This window comes from Somniosus microcephalus, chromosome 5, assembly GCF_052327205.1.
Source record: "Somniosus microcephalus isolate GS21.2 chromosome 5, FLI_Smic_1.0, whole genome shotgun sequence".
Lineage (NCBI taxonomy): Eukaryota > Metazoa > Chordata > Chondrichthyes > Squaliformes > Somniosidae > Somniosus > Somniosus microcephalus.
In genome coordinates, this window is record NC_140991.1 from 276,249,772 (window position 1) to 276,266,328 (window position 16,557).

The 16,557-nt window shown below is 52.2% G+C and overlaps 1 protein-coding gene across 1 annotated transcript in view; it reads left to right on the forward strand.

Moving 5' to 3' along the window:
* Positions 1–16,557, forward strand: part of LOC147117749 (uridine phosphorylase 1-like) — a 110,389-nt gene that overhangs the window by 23,945 nt on the left and 69,887 nt on the right. The window contains exon 2 of the mRNA XM_085988991.1: positions 12,524–12,578. Within this exon, the coding sequence (XP_085845117.1) occupies positions 12,532–12,578 (47 nt within the window). The 5' untranslated portion in view covers positions 12,524–12,531. The remainder of the gene's footprint in view (positions 1–12,523; positions 12,579–16,557) is intronic.

Sequence of the window (16,557 nt, forward strand, 5' to 3'; positions counted from 1 at the left end):
GCACCGCCGGCTTAGCGCCTAAAGATAGTCGTGCATCGCCAGTTTTAGCGCTCCAGCAAACTCTTAGGGCAAAGCTACTGAATATCGGCGAAGTGGCCTCGACTTTGCGCCGGGCGCAAACTTTAGCGGCCGCCCGACTTTACCGCACCAAAAGTGGCTATACTGAATTTCTAGGCCTGTTTTTTAAAAATACCCTAAGGTTTTTTGTAAATGGAGCTGTGTCATTCTCACATATGGGAGGATCATGAGTGCTTTTTATATAACAAAAAAAAACAGGGAGGTGTTTGAAATAATAGAAAACAATAAACATCAGCTCAAAATAGTGGCTTCTGATGAAATATGGTATGAACAGATGGAGAAAAGAAGGCAGGAGCCACATTAAATGTAACCAAGCTTGCTTGGATCAATGGGATAGAACTGGATCTGACAGCATGTGGTGTGCACTAACATGTCTTGTGATTGAAAGGATTGCAATGTTAGCACTTTCTGTGGTTAATCAGTAAATAGTGTATTTTCAGTGAAAAGCCTTTGCCAGTTCCATAATCTTAAATCGTTTGCAACAGTTCTTCCAAATGATGGTAGAAGCGAGAATGCAGAGCATTTGGAATAATTGTTCGAGATAACGATAGAAAAGGAATTGGTTCTGAAAAAATGACCAGAGCACAAGATGGTTAAGTCACTTGGCCCTGATGGCACGCACCCTAAGCTGTTGAAAAAGTCAAAGAGGAGATTAGCAGAGGCTCTGGCCACAATTTTTCAATACTCCTCAAATATGTACATTTTGTCTTTGGAAAGCAGCCATGTAACATCTTTGTTCAAGAAGAAAGACTGAGGGATAAACCAGGTCAATTATGGACAAACTCTTAGAATGCATAATTTGATATCAATTTAATACGCATTTAGAAATCAGTGGGTTAATTGAGGACAGCCAGGATGGATTTGTTAAAGGCAAGTACTATTTGAAAAATGTGACTTTTTGAATAGATAAAAGGAATGCAGTATGTAATGTATATGGATGTTTGATAATGTCTCACAAGACGTTTGTTTGTATAATTCATGTGTATCGTATAAGGAAATATAGAGTAACATAGATAGAAAGTTGGTTGACAGAAAGAGAGAGTTGGGGTAAATGGGTGTTGTTCAGATTGAAGGGTTGGAAATTCTAGCCAGTGGTCAGTGCTGGGTCTACTTTTGTTCTAGGTATATATTGATGATTTGGACTTTGGTATATGGAGCACAATCTCGAAATTTGGTGACAACACACAAATAGGAGGTTTGGCAAATAGCGAGGAGGACAGCAAAAGACTTCAGGAAGACATAAACAGGTTAATGGTGACAGATTCATTTTAATGTGGATAAGTACAGTATGAAGTAGTACATATTGGGAGGAAAACAAGGAATAAGAATATAAATTCAATGGAAAGACACTAATTGCTGCTGTCACCGGTAACTTGAGTTAATGGCCGCAGCGCTAACGTCGAAAAATTGGCTGTGGAGGTTGGTGATGTGGAGCACAGTGCTAACTTACAGTGCAACGCCCTCCTGGTGGACATTAATGGAGGCTTCCGACCCGAAGTTCCCGTCCACAGTCGGCGTTGCAGCTTCTTACAGCTTGTGGGAGCGAGGCTGTGGCGTTTGCAAGGCATTGTGGGTAATTAAAGGGGCTATGAATTAAAAGGGCAATGCATTGCAACTAATAAAAATTAAGACAAGTGAAAAAATGCATTTTCAGCCATTACTGCCTTTCAAAATAAACATAAACTTCAAAAATAATTCCCAAATGGCAGTCTTCAGCTCTGAAAGCTGAATTGTCTTCCACACCTAAAAACATGGTAAAAGTGCTTCAGCACTAACACAAATGGCTCAGCAAGCCAGGGAAGGGGCATCCAGGGTCTTGGAAGCAGCACTCCAGCTTTCTGCAGGGGGTCAGCACTGCAGGAGAGGTCCTCTACCCACAGGAGCCAGTAACCTCCAGAAACAATGATGTGGGACCACATCACCAAGGCCGTCACTGCCAGCAGTGTCTCCCCCACCACCAGGCTTCAGTGCCCAAAGAAGCTTTATGACCTCAGATCACTGGTCAAGGTCAGTAAATGCATCTTCAAATGCCGTCCCCTACCAACTGCATCACTAGCCTCACACATTGTTCAATGCACGACTCCCCCTGCCCCTGCCAAATCACTCAACAATCTGTACCAATCACAAGACACATTTCCCATTCCTAGCCTCACCTCACCCCCTTGGAGGAGACGGTGGAGGCCATTCTTGGCAGGGGCATGGCTGAGCCCTTGGCCAGCTGGCGGGCTGTAAGGATACAAGATGCTGGCATCCTCATATGTTATCCTCCTTCTCGCATGCACCGCTTGCTTTCCTGCCCTCCCCTCACCACAACTCCACCCTTGTGCCTTCCTCATTTCACACACCCAAGAAATGCAGCCTGCCCAGCCAGTGGGTGACCAAGAAGAGGGAGAGGAGACTGAAGAAGAAGAAGAAGAAGAAGAAGATTGATTTGACACTCCCAGCCACCAGCTCCTCAAGGTTATCCTGCAAGGCCATCTGCAGTGTCCCCCACTAGAAGTCAGCAGCCTTCCACCAGCCATGCTGCAGACACTGGGGAAGCACTGCATGACATCAGTAGGATAGGCAATGGCACACACAATACAATCACTAAGGGAATGCAAAAGGGTGATTAGTTGATTTCTTGAAGTCATATTGGATGGATAGATGTATAAAGTTGGATTGGAAAGTTTGCTTTGTGATGGCTTTTATTTCAGCATCATGGCCAAGAGGACGTTGTGATGGTCAGTAACAGAGGGAAGGTAAAGTGTGGGACAAATGTTGAAAGGGGAATTGGGGTTGTGGTCACTGGTACTGCAGGCAGATGATTCTATCCCGGATATCCTGGCCAGAAAGGGGCTGTCTGGGATGCACTCTTCCATTTGCTTCCTCCTCTTTGGCTTCCTCCTTTTCTGTGTCTTCCTCTTCCCTCTGCGAGTGGATGCCATAAATCTGAAATGACAGCATAGAATGCTGGAAATACTCAGCAGCTCAGGCAGCATCCCGACCTGAGGTGTGAACTCTGTTTCTCTATCCACGGATGTTGCCTGACCTGTTGAGTATTTGCAGCATTTTCTGTCTTCTCAGAGGCCTTTCTTTACCATCTGAGGCTTTACAAATGTCCAGCAGCACTCCTTACACACTTAAAAAACATTTAACATCTATTGCAGCAAGCCACTACTTGAATAAAATTTAAAAAAAATCCAAACTTAACCTTTTAAGAGGTGCTGACATCGCCACTGTTGGCCTACTTTAAACCTGGCATGCTTAGGACCCCGCACTAAATTCAGCGCTAGGGTCGAAGTTCAGATTGGTGACAAGTCGGCGTTGCATGCCGATTGACCTCACCATGCCACAATTTTTTTCTCCCGGGGGCAGCGTAAAGGGAGGGAGGAAAACAGCGGCCACTGCAGGACCCGCCACCAGCTGGCGAAAGAGTGGCAGCTGCCATTTTTTCGCCATTTCATGGTGCTACAGAGTGGTGTTCAGGAGACGGATTTCTAGCCCTAAGGGTTTCAGATATATAATTCCCTGAAAGTGCAGGCGCATGATAGATAAAGCTATCAAAAAGGCAAAATGTATTTTGGATTTTATAAATGGGGGCATAGAATACAAGAGTAAAGAATTAATATAGATACTGGTTGGGCCATAGAATACTGAGGGCAGTTTTGGCCTCCCATTATAGAAAGCACATTAAAGTCTAAGGGCTCGATTTTGCCAGGCCCGAGGAGGCGGGATTGGAGACGTGTGAGGTGGTAAAATCGCAAAAAATAGTGTGCGGGCCTGATCCCGCCTCCATCCCGCCTCCGAGCAATTTTCCCAGAATCGGGGTTTCAGACCCCATTTTCATCCCGCCTCCAAGAGGCGGGATAGGCCCTTAAGGTCCTTAACCAGTTAATTGCCTCTATAATCCAACTTTGAGAGGCCTTTCTGATTTTTAGACATATCCTACATGCCTCGTCTGGAACATGCCAGGTAATCCTGGCGGCCTCACAAGTGGATTGCTTAGTAAGTTACAGCTCTACCATTAAAAAGGAGTTTTCAGCAATCATTATTTGCAGGTGGCAGAACGTTGTTGTCTCAGGTCTGGGGGAACTTTTAGCAGGCCTACTCATTGTTGTGGAAGTTTGGAGCCTGACACCCATCTCCAGTGTGACCTCCTGGGAAACCCCTCTCTCCACCTTGACTGAGCGCTTCCTCAACTGAGGTATATAGCAGAAGCATGGGAACCATTTATTTCCTTTCCTCCTGGACATCACATTTGGACGAAGACCAGCCGCAGCAGAACCCTGAACAACAGCAGCACCAACAGCAGCAGCAACAACAGGAGTGCCAAGCTGCTGCTCACCCACCTGAAGATGCACAGGCAAGAAGGCGCCAGCGCGTGACCACATTGCTGCCCGGGATGTAAGGGTGGCATTCATGTTGGCCAGATTTGCTTAGCCTGCACAATCAAACACTTTGGCCTCGCACCTTCTTACCAGAGCATCGACAATGGACAAGAACCTGTGGATTCCTATCACTCTGACCACCATGCTGACAATTGCAAGTCGCTCTAAGCCCTCAATGTGGAAGTTCCATTTGCGAAATGACACAGACCACAACTTCAACAGATTGGCATCAGAAATTTTTATCACAACAAGCAACTGATGGCATTTCAAAAATATACACAAATAACATCCAAGTGACTACCCTTGTGACTACTTGTGCTTTATCTTCCTCTTACGCGTGCTCCTACGTGGTGCTTCCCCTGTGGCTTCAGCAGATGTGGAGGCCCCTTGCTCACTTTTTTGCTGCTCCTGTCTCGATGCCTTTGGCAGCCGTCCTCTGGGGTTGCGAACCTGTGAGGGCTCGGCAACAGTCTGCTGTTCCTGTAGCTGCGCAGGGGCTGAAATGCCCATCTCAGTTGGGTGAGGACTCTGGTGGGGCTCTGACCGAGGGCTTTGCAGTGGCATGGTCGTGTGTGTGCTTGGAGAGGAGCCCCCATTTCCTTGTTGTCTGCCACCAACATCCCTCTCATGGGTCAGGCCCACTTCAGAGCTAGCAAGTAGCTTGACAGCACCTTGCTGCACTTCAGGGGGGCCATGAGGACCCGTTTCTGCACTGGAAGTCCTACTCCAGAGGACTTCCATGAAGGTCTGGTTTCTTTGCTCAATAGCTGACCATAGCATCTCAAGAGATGTCAGTCTATTCTGAACAATGACCATGTTTTCAACACTCTGGCGTCTTAGCTCCTCCATGGCTGTAGCCATCCTCTCCTTGACTGTAGCCATCCTTTTCATGGAGGTTGCCATCCTTTCCGTGGTGATGCATTCATGCACCAATGCCTCCACAAAGCTCTGCTCATGTTCGCGATGGACTCCTCTATTCGCTCCACACTCGCAGCGACCCTGGAGACAAAACCTGACCGACTCCAGCACCTGTTCCTGGAGTTCCAGCACTGCTCTCCTTCTGGATGGACCCGGAGGCACAGGGTCGACATGCAGCTGAGCCGAGCTGGCAGCATCCTGCGCCTTCCGATGAGGACTCTCCACTGCTGTCCCTGTCTCCACCATCTGCTGATGCTCACTTGTGATCTGTGATACACCAGGTGCCAACACTGCTCTATCTCGCGAGGTCCCACCGAGGTGTGAGTGTCTGCGCTGGTGCTGGGTGCGCTGAATTCTGCTGACGCTGCGCCCTCAGAGGTTGCAGCTTCCTCTGAGGAGTCTGGAAGCGCAGGCTCTTCCTCCTGGACAGTGGGGACGGGGGCTTTCAATGGTCCTGTGGGGGAGTAAAGGAAAGAGTTAGAGATGTGAGGTCAAGGTTGCATGAACATTGAATAGTGCAGATGATCATAAGTCAACCTGTTATAGCATCAGATTCATTATCAGTGACTCATGCAATGTCAGTGAGAGAGATGCCAAACTATTCTGTCACCAGCTTGCTGTGATGCGTCCGTCTGTCCGTCCCCCACTTGGGAATCCTCCTCAATCCCGGCGATTTCCAGGGCCGCCTCCTCCCAGGCAGTAAGCTGGGCTACTGAGGGTGGCCCTCCTCCTGTCATGGCTCTTTCCCTCTTATTGTGGGCTCTCTTTTCCTGCAATGAGGGACACAAGTGGAGTTTGAGTGAGAATGAAGGAGTGAGTGTAGAGAATGCATAGCACTGATGCTTAGAAGGAGACAAAGGACCCTCCGTGTTGTAAGTTGTTGTTGCTTCACAATGATAGGGAGTGTGAGGGCTACATGGTCGAATAGTTAAGTGAATGTGACCATAGAGAGAGAGGGAATGGGTAAGGGTGCAGGGATGTAAGTATCAAGTGGGATGTGGAGGAAGAGGTTGGCAAAGCAGAGTGCTGGTGAGGACAGGCGATGGGGATCAGATTGCGGGTGATGGGAAAGTCATACTCACTTTTCTAGTGTGGAGAAGGTCATGAAATCTCTTCCTGCACTGCAGCCAGGTTCTGCGGCTCATTGATATGGAGTTGACCTCCTGGGCCACTTGCAGTCACACAGCTTTAGTCTGCTGGGGTGGCTTTTTTCTCCCTGATGAAGGGAACAGCACCTCCTTATTCGATCTTGCTCCCTGCACCAGAGCTTGGAGGGAGGGCTCATCAAAGCGAGGTGCACACTTTTGCTTGCTGGTGGATATGGTCGGTAAATGCAGTCCTTCATACAATGTCCAAAGCGGTTCCAGTCCCCTGAAGAAGCAAGGCTGCTTGCAGGCCTTAAATCTAGCAGCATTGATGATGTCATCGGTGGCGACTTTCTGTATGAAAAGACTCGTTGGGCCAGGGGTTCCCACACGCTGGAAATCAATTGCCCAATTAGGGGAAAATCGCAATTTTTCAACACTTCACTTCGGAGTCGGGGTCCTGACACGAATCCCACCTGACACGCCCCAGCCCGCCTACGCTGGCAAAACCTAGCCCATAGAGAGCACAGTGTAAAGCTACCAGGATGATGCCATTGATGGGAAACTATAGTTGTGGGGAGAGACTTGAGATATTGAGATTAATTTCACTGGAGCAGAGAAGGGTAAGAGAAGATTTAATAGAGGCTTTCAAAATTCTGAACGATTTTGATAGAAGGAATAGAGAAAGACTTTTTCCTCTGGTTAGGGAGTCAGTCATGAGGTGGTCATCAATTTAAAAGTGTTGCTGTGAGTGCGGAGATGGTGAACATCTTTACACAGATGTTTGTTTGAATATGGTATGCTTTGTCACAGAGAATGATTGAGGCAGACTATATTGCATCTTTTAAGGGGAAATTGGATATATATTTGAAGCAGGGGTGTGGGAAGAGAGTGGGGCAGTGGGATTAGTTTTGGATAGCTTTCGCAAAGAGCCAAATGGCTGGAATTTTCCCCTAAAAAAAAAAAAAGTAGGTTTGGAACATGGGGTAGTTAAAGTATTAAAAATGGGATTCCCGACCTGATCCCACCTCCAACTCTCCCACTTCCGGTTTTAATGGAGGCGGGAAAGGGGTCGGGCGACCAACCCGCTCCCAGGGGGCGGAACATCAATTTAAATATTATAATAAGGCTGGTAGCCTCTTTTTTAACCTCCATTTTGAATTTAACTGCATGTGGACAGGTTTCACACAATTCGTGAAACCCGGCAGTTAAACCGAGGTGGGAACTGTGGCCTCCAGGAGGTAAGTGGCTTTATACCTACCTCCTGGATGCAGGGACCCTACCTAACCCACCCCCCTGCAATAGGAGACCCCACCACGAGGCCTCCGATTGCCTTCCCAGGCCTCCAATCCCCACCATGAGGCCTCTCTTCCTCCCCCTCACCGATGATGCTGAGGCCACATGCTCTCCGTCGGTGGCCGGCCCTGGTCCCCTCTTTCTGCCTACCTGGAGAAAATTCTGACCATTGGGACAAAGGAGGCTGGAAACTTCTGCGGTTCTGGGCCAACACATCTATATATATATATTTTATATATATATTTTATTATATATATATATATCGGTCTGTCTGTCTGTCATTCTGTCTGTCATTCTGTCTGTCATTCTGTCTGTCATCGCGTGTGCGTCTTGCGGGTATGCGCTCGAAAGTTACAGGGCGTACCTACGCGCGCGTTACCTCCAAAGAAAGCTTACGCTTCCGAGACGGTTTTAAGCGTATTTACGTTTCAGCCGGGCTAAAATTGCGCCTGCGGTATCCCAAAAACCTTCAACATTCCGCTCATTATCCGCTCATTAGCGACAGAGTGACCTCGAGCTCGACCAATCGTACGCCGGGTTGCTGGCGTGTGCCGCCGGGCCAATCGGTGCGTGTGTGGCCGGGCTTTATCGTTCTGAACCGAGGTGAGTCGCCGCCATCTTGATTCCAAACTTTTCCTTTCTTTTTCCCGCTTTCTGCGTCTTAAAAAAAAACGTTGCTTTTAAAACACATATTGTTTTTAAAAAAAATGATTTAGAAAGTAATTAACTTATCTAATCTCATTAATTTTCCTACCTTTCCCCGTTTTTCCAGGTAGGCCTAGAAGCCTCGGCGTCTCCTCCGCACCCACGCCCGAGCTAGGCACCTCCCGGCCCCACTCGAAGGCTGGAGGGCCGAGCCTCAGCCCAGCGCCGCTAGGGTGCGTGCGCAGCAGGAGCTGAGACGCGCTCTCTCTCTCTCTCTCTCTGGCTCGGCCGGGGCTTGCTGAGCGTCAAGCGTTACCCTGGCAACCCCGGCCGGACGTCTCGCACAGCCGCAATCGGCGGTCTTCACCTCGGGGGGGGGGGGCGCGACCCTCGGGGGGGGCCGCGCGCGCAGCAGGAGCAGCTGAGACGCGGCGTCTCTCTCTCTCTCTCTCTGGCTCGGCCCGGGGGCGGGGCTTGGTCAGCGTCACGGTTACCCTGGCAACCGGGCCCGCCGGCCAGCCAGAGAGAGACGCCGCGTCTCAGCTCCTGCTGCGCGCGCAATCGGCGGTCTTCACCTCGGGGGGGCGGCGCGCGACACTCGGGGGGGGGGGGGGGGGGGGGGCCCGTGACCCTGGGGGGGGGGGGCCGCGACCCTCGGGGGGGGGGCCCCCCGCCCTCCCTTCCCCCCGCCCCCTTTTCCCACCCGCCCCCTTTTCCCACCCCCGCCCCCTTTCCCCGCCCCCTTTCCCCCCGCCCCCTTTCCCCACCGCCCCCTTTCCCCCCTCCCTTCCCCCCTGTTCCCCCCTGTTCCCCCCCTTCCCCCGCCCCCTTTTCCCCCCCTGCCCCCTTTTTCCCCCCCCGCCCCCTTTCCCCCCCGCCCCCTCCCCCCCCTTCCCCCCGCCCCCTTCCCCCCCTCCCCCACTCCCCCCTCCCCTGCTCCCCTCCTCCCTCCCCTCCCTCCCTCCCCCTCCCTCCCTCCCCCTCCCCTCCTCCCTTCCCCCTCCTCCCCTCCTCCCCTCCCCCCTCCTCTCCTCCCCCTCCTCCCCTCCCCCCCTCCACCTCCCCCCCTCCTCCCCTCCCCCTCCTCCCCTCCTCCCCTCCCTCCCGCCCCCTTTCCCCCCCTTCCCCCCGCCCTCTTCCCCCCCGCCCTCCCCTTCCCCCCGCCCTCTTCCCCCCCGCCCTCCCTTCCCCCCCGCCCTCCCTTCCCCCGCCCTCCCTTCCCCCCTCCCCCCCTCCCCTCCTCCCCTCCCTCCCCCCCTCCTCCCCTCCCTCCCTCCCCCTCCTCTCCTCCCCTCCCCTCCTCCCTTCCCCCTCCTCCCTTCCCCCTCCTCCCCTCCTCCCCTCCCTCCTCCTCCCTCCCCCTCCTCCCCCCCTCCCCTCCCCCTCCCCCTCCCCCCTCCCCTCTCTCTCTTCCCCCCCAGTCGCTCTCTCTCTTCCCCCCCCAGTCGCTCTCTCTCTTCCCCCCCAGTCGCTCTCTCTCTTCCCCCCCAGTCGCTCTCTCTCTTCCCCCCCCAGTCGCTCTCTCTCTTCCCCCCCAGTCGCTCTCTCTCTTCCCCCCCAGTCGCTCTCTCTCTTCCCCCCCAGTCGCTCTCTCTCTTCCCCCCCAGTCGCTCTCTCTCTTCCCCCCCAGTCGCTCTCTCTCTTCCCCCCCAGTCGCTCTCTCTCTTCCCCCCCAGTCGCTCTCTCTCTTCCCCCCAGTCGCTCTCTCTCTTCCCCCCCAGTCGCTCTCTCTCTTCCCCCCCAGTCGCTCTCTCTCTTCCCCCCCAGTCGCTCTCTCTCTTCCCCCCCAGTCGCTCTCTCTCTTCCCCCCCAGTCGCTCTCTCTCTTCCCCCCCAGTCGCTCTCTCTCTTCCCCCCCAGTCGCTCTCTCTCTTCCCCCCAGTCGCTCTCTCTCTTCCCCCCCAGTCGCTCTCTCTCTTCCCCCCCCAGTCGCTCTCTCTCTTCCCCCCCCAGTCGCTCTCTCTCTTCCCCCCCCAGTCGCTCTCTCTCTTCCCCCCCCAGTCGCTCTCTCTCTTCCCCCCCAGTCGCTCTCTCTCTTCCCCCCCAGTCGCTCTCTCTCTTCCCCCCCCAGTCGCTCTCTCTCTTCCCCCCCAGTCGCTCTCTCTCTTCCCCCCCAGTCGCTCTCTCTTCCCCCCCAGTCGCTCTCTCTCTTCCCCCCCAGTCGCTCTCTCTCTTCCCCCCCAGTCGCTCTCTCTCTTCCCCCCCAGTCGCTCTCTCTCTTCCCCCCCAGTCGCTCTCTCTCTTCCCCCCCAGTCGCTCTCTCTCTTCCCCCCCAGTCGCTCTCTCTCTTCCCCCCCAGTCGCTCTCTCTCTTCCCCCCCAGTCGCTCTCTCTCTCTTCCCCCCCAGTCGCTCTCTCTCTTCCCCCCCAGTCGCTCTCTCTCTTCCCCCCCAGTCGCTCTCTCTCTTCCCCCCCAGTCGCTCTCTCTCTTCCCCCCAGTCGCTCTCTCTCTTCCCCCCAGTCGCTCTCTCTCTTCCCCCCCAGTCGCTCTCTCTCTTCCCCCCCAGTCGCTCTCTCTCTTCCCCCCAGTCGCTCTCTCTCTTCCCCCCCAGTCGCTCTCTCTCTTCCCCCCCAGTCGCTCTCTCTCTTCCCCCCCAGTCGCTCTCTCTCTTCCCCCCCAGTCGCTCTCTCTCTTCCCCCCCAGTCGCTCTCTCTCTTCCCCCCCAGTCGCTCTCTCTCTTCCCCCCCAGTCGCTCTCTCTCTTCCCCCCCAGTCGCTCTCTCTCTTCCCCCCCAGTCGCTCTCTCTCTTCCCCCCCAGTCGCTCTCTCTCTTCCCCCCCAGTCGCTCTCTCTCTTCCCCCCCAGTCGCTCTCTCTCTTCCCCCCCAGTCGCTCTCTCTCTTCCCCCCCAGTCGCTCTCTCTCTTCCCCCCAGTCGCTCTCTCTCTTCCCCCCCAGTCGCTCTCTCTCTTCCCCCCCAGTCGCTCTCTCTCTTCCCCCCCAGTCGCTCTCTCTCTTCCCCCCCAGTCGCTCTCTCTCTTCCCCCCCAGTCGCTCTCTCTCTTCCCCCCCAGTCGCTCTCTCTCTTCCCCCCCAGTCGCTCTCTCTCTTCCCCCCCAGTCGCTCTCTCTCTTCCCCCCCCAGTCGCTCTCTCTCTTCCCCCCCAGTCGCTCTCTCTCTTCCCCCCCAGTCGCTCTCTCTCTTCCCCCCCAGTCGCTCTCTCTCTTCCCCCCCAGTCGCTCTCTCTCTTCCCCCCAGTCGCTCTCTCTCTTCCCCCCCAGTCGCTCTCTCTCTCTTCCCCCCCCGTCGCTCTCTCTCTCTTCCCCCCCCGTCGCTCTCTCTCTCTTCCCCCCCCGTCGCTCTCTCTCTCTTCCCCCCCCGTCGCTCTCTCTCTCTTCCCCCCCAGTCGCTCTCTCTCTCTTCCCCCCCAGTCGCTCTCTCTCTCTTCCCCCCCAGTCGCTCTCTCTCTCTTCCCCCCCAGTCGCTCTCTCTCTCTTCCCCCCCAGTCGCTCTCTCTCTCTTCCCCCCCAGTCGCTCTCTCTCTCTTCCCCCCCAGTCGCTCTCTCTCTCTTCCCCCCCAGTCGCTCTCTCTCTCTTCCCCCCCAGTCGCTCTCTCTCTCTTCCCCCCCAGTCGCTCTCTCTCTCTTCCCCCCAGTCGCTCTCTCTCTCTTCCCCCCCAGTCGCTCTCTCTCTCTTCCCCCCCAGTCGCTCTCTCTCTCTTCCCCCCCAGTCGCTCTCTCTCTCTTCCCCCCCAGTCGCTCTCTCTCTCTTCCCCCCCAGTCGCTCTCTCTCTCTTCCCCCCCAGTCGCTCTCTCTCTCTTCCCCCCCAGTCTCTCTCTCTCTTCCCCCCCAGTCGCTCTCTCTCTCTTCCCCCCCAGTCGCTCTCTCTCTCTTCCCCCCAGTCGCTCTCTCTCTCTTCCCCCCCCAGTCGCTCTCTCTCTCTTCCCCCCCAGTCGCTCTCTCTCTCTTCCCCCCCAGTCGCTCTCTCTCTCTTCCCCCCCAGTCGCTCTCTCTCCCCCCCCCCCCAGTCGCTCTCTCTCTCTCTTCCAACAACAACATGCCCTCGAAAAAGCCTCGGCACCGCCGGGCACTTCAGCTTATGGTATAAACAGTCAGTTAATTAATATATGTTATAATTTACATTTATGTATTGCTCTACCTGTACATGATTGACTTCTTTCTTTCAACGGATTCAGATCACGCAATGGAATGTAGCAACAAGGATCCGTGCAAGAAGGAGACGCCTTGCCCGTAAGAAATGCAACATTTATCTTGTTACTTGTGATATTTTTCTTAAGCTGGCAATAGGTTCCGTGATGCTCTTTTGTGTCCACATATGGCCCAGAAATTGCTGGAACGGCGCATCTCGCGGCAAACGCTGTGATTTTTTTTCTCACCCTTCAGATCGTATTATTTTTGCGCAGTAATTTTCAGGAAGTACGAGCTGATAACGTCGCGGCGAGGTCACTGGGGCACCTGGGATCTCCTGAACATCGGGCCCAATGGTCTAACTCCTTAACCAATGAAATTTAAGGATGGAGAAAGAAAAAGAGCAAACGACGGAGAAGGAAAACGAGTGAATTAGAGTCAAAAAGATACAGAAAGAGAAGTAAAGGGAAGGAAAGAAAGATTAGATTCAGAGTGAGAAAAAAGAGACAGAAAGAAAAAGTAAGAAAAAAGTTAAAAGATTTAAAATTTAAGAAACCTCTAGGAACAATTTACTACCTGCAGGAATAAGGAATCACAGTTTCAATTGTTTCCTTTCTCAGCCTCCAAGATTGAGTGACATGTCAGGACCATAAATCACATTATTAACAGGGTCCTTACAACATGAAATACCAGCCCTAAATGGCTGCGGCAAGATTCATTCATATTTATGGCTCAAATCCAACAGTTTTTTGACACTCATGGGGAGGTTGATGGCAAGCTTCTGTTTTTGCAATGCTAATGGTGGAGCAGCGCAAATCATCCAGCAATTTGTGGCGAATCGCAACTCGCAGCTTATCTCTTCACCACAAATTACTGGCTTTTTTATGCGCTAATAATGGTGTGCGTGGTGAACTCATCATTAATTTTCCAGTAATTTCTGGGCTATAATGTCTACACATTTCTGGTTACCCAGTGACCAGTTGGGGATGGAGGGTGTTCTTGGAGCAACTAAAGCAGTTTCCAATGGTGGTGGAATCTTCTTCCCATTACCTGAAGTGCTGCAAAGCTGGTGGACATGCAGCGATATAATTGCGTCAAATTGTTCATTCTAATTTAGCTTTGTATTCCCGCTAAAAGAGGTGCTTAATAGCTGTAGCTATGATTTTAGAATGGTAGTACTTGTTATTAAAGACGGTCTGGTTAAATTAGCATTCAAATCTAATATATACCATAATAAACTGTATCATATTTTCAGATGCCATTTAAATGTATCTTATTGTACTTTTATAAAATAACTGATCTAGGCATACTGCCATTTTACTGCTTTTAGCAACATGTTAAAATGATGGAGTCAATTTTCATCCTTCAGTGTTGACCTAACCATGAATCATAACCAGGCTATGGAGAAGTGACAGAGAAATTAACCTCACACCCTGCTGCAGACTTCTAGTTGAGCACGCCGCTATTGTATCACACCACTAATAGATGATTCTGCTGCTTGACTCGTATTATTTTTGTCAGTGCAATACCACATTCTGTGTCAGCAGACTTATCCCCCCCCCCCCCCCCCCCACCCATAGCTACTAATGGATGTCTCATTGAGATGGTACATTTTAATCTTTACAGCCTGCCAGCCTTCTGTCAGCTAGGAGTACAAGCCAGAATGATTAATTCATTGACGTCGGAGTTTGGGGATCATCTGGCCAGTTTAAAGCAGCAAAGATAGACAACAATATTGGATCACTTTATTGCAAACTGGCTAGGTTTCCTAATCTTGTTATGTGTAGAACAAAGCTATGTCTAGCTGAAATACAGACAATCCAAATTGAAAAGAAATGATATTGCTGAGTACTGCACAGACCACTTGTATGTGACTAGATGCAGGAAGCAGCTGTAAGCCAATCACAGTGTACAATAGTGTAGTGGTTAAGTTACTGGACTAGTAATTCAGAGGCCTGGATTAATAATCCCGATAATGTGAGTTCAAATTCCACCATGGCAGTTTGAGAATTTGAATTCAGATTATTAAAGAAAAACATGAAATTAAGTAAAAGTGACGATGAATTTGTTGGAGTATTGTAAAAAAACAACTGGTTTATTAATGTTTTTTAGGGTAGAAAACTCCAGTCCCACACCAATGTGGTTCACTCAGTTGTATTAAACTGCTACACCACACAGACTGCAGTGGTTCAAGAAGAAGGCCCACTACCATCTGCTCAGGGCATCTGGCAGCCTTGCCAGTGATGCCTACATCCTGACTAATAAAATACTTGGGGTTCTCTCCTTTGCTGAATACAGGGATTGACCCATTCCATCAAAATAATTGGATCAGGCAAATTTAAGTTCTTACAACAGGCGCAATATTAGATATAAAAACAGAAAATGCTGGAAATACTCGCAGGTCAGGCAGCATCTGTGGAGAGAGAAACAGAGTTAACGTTTCAGGTCGCTGACCCTTCGTCAGAACTGGAAAAAGCTGGAGATGGAACAGGTTTTTAAGCAAGTGTAGGGGCAGGGAGAGGGGGGAGGGGAGGAAAGAACAAAAGGGAAGGTCTGTGATAGGATGGAAGGCAGGAGAGATTAAAAGACAGTCCCCATCCACCACCACCCTCCTTCACCTGGCTGAACTTGTACTCACATTGAACAACTTGTCCTTTGAGTCCACTCACTTCCTCCAAATTAAAGGTGTTGCTATGGGAACCCACATGGGTCCTAGCTATGCCTGCCTTTTCGTGGGATGTGTGGGACGTTCTTTGTTCCAGTCCTACTCAGGTCCCCTCCCTCACCTCTTTTTCCAGTACATTGATGACTGTATTGGTGCCATTTCCTGCTCTCACCCTGAGCTAGAAAATTTCATTCACTTTGCTTCCAATTTCCACCCTTCTCTCACCTTCACATGGTCAATCTCCGACTCTTCCCTTCCCTTCCTCGACTTCTCTGTCTCCATCTCTGGGGATAGGTTATTGACAAACATTCACTATAAGCCCACTGTCTGATTCCCCCCCACTGTCTGATTTTCTCCCCCCCTCCACTGTCAGATTTCCCCCCACTGTCTGATTTTCTCCCCCCCTCCACTGTCAGATTTCCCCCCCACTGTCTGATTTCCTCCCCCCAACTGTCTGATTTCCTCCCCCCACTGTCTGATTTCTCCCCCACTGTCTGATTTCCCCCCACTGCCTGATTTCCCCCCACTGTCAGATTCTCGCCCCCCCCGCCACTGTCTGATTTCTCCCCCCGCTGTCTGATTTCTCCCCCCGCTGTCTGATTTCTCCCCCCGCTGTCTGATTTCTCCCCCCGCTGTCTGATTTCTCCCCCCGCTGTCTGATTTCTCCCCCCGCTGTCTGATTTCTCCCCCCGCTGTCTGATTTCTCCCCCCGCTGTCTGATTTCTCCCCCCGCTGTCTGATTTCTCCCCCCGCTGTCTGATTTCTCCCCCCGCTGTCTGATTTCTCCCCCCGCTGTCTGATTTCTCCCCCCGCTCTCTGATTTCTCCCCCCGCTCTCTGATTTCTCCCCCCGCTCTCTGATTTCTCCCCCCGCTCTCTGATTTCTCCCCCCGCTCTCTGATTTCTCCCCCCGCTCTCTGATTTCTCCCCCCGCTCTCTGATTTCTCCCCCCGCTCTCTGATTTCTCCCCCCGCTCTCTGATTTCTCCCCCCGCTCTCTGATTTCTCCCCCCGCTCTCTGATTTCTCCCCCCGCTCTCTGATTTCTCCCCCCGCTCTCTGATTTCTCCCCCCGCTCTCTGATTTCTCCCCCCGCTCTCTGATTTCTCCCCCCGCTCTCTGATTTCTCCCCCCGCTCTCTGATTTCTCCCCCCGCTCTCTGATTTCTCCCCCGCTCTCTGATTTCTCCCCCCGCTCTCTGATTTCTCCCCCCGCTCTCTGATTTCTCCCCCCGCTCTCTGATTTCTCCCCCCGCTCTCTGATTTCTCCCCCCGCTCTCTGATTTCTCCCCCCGCTCTCTGATTTCTCCCCCGCTCTCTGATTTCTCCCCCGCTCTCTGATTTCTCCCCCCGCTCTCTGATTTCTCCCCCCGCTCTCTGATTTCTCCCCCCGCTCTCTGATTTCTCCCCCCGCTCTCTG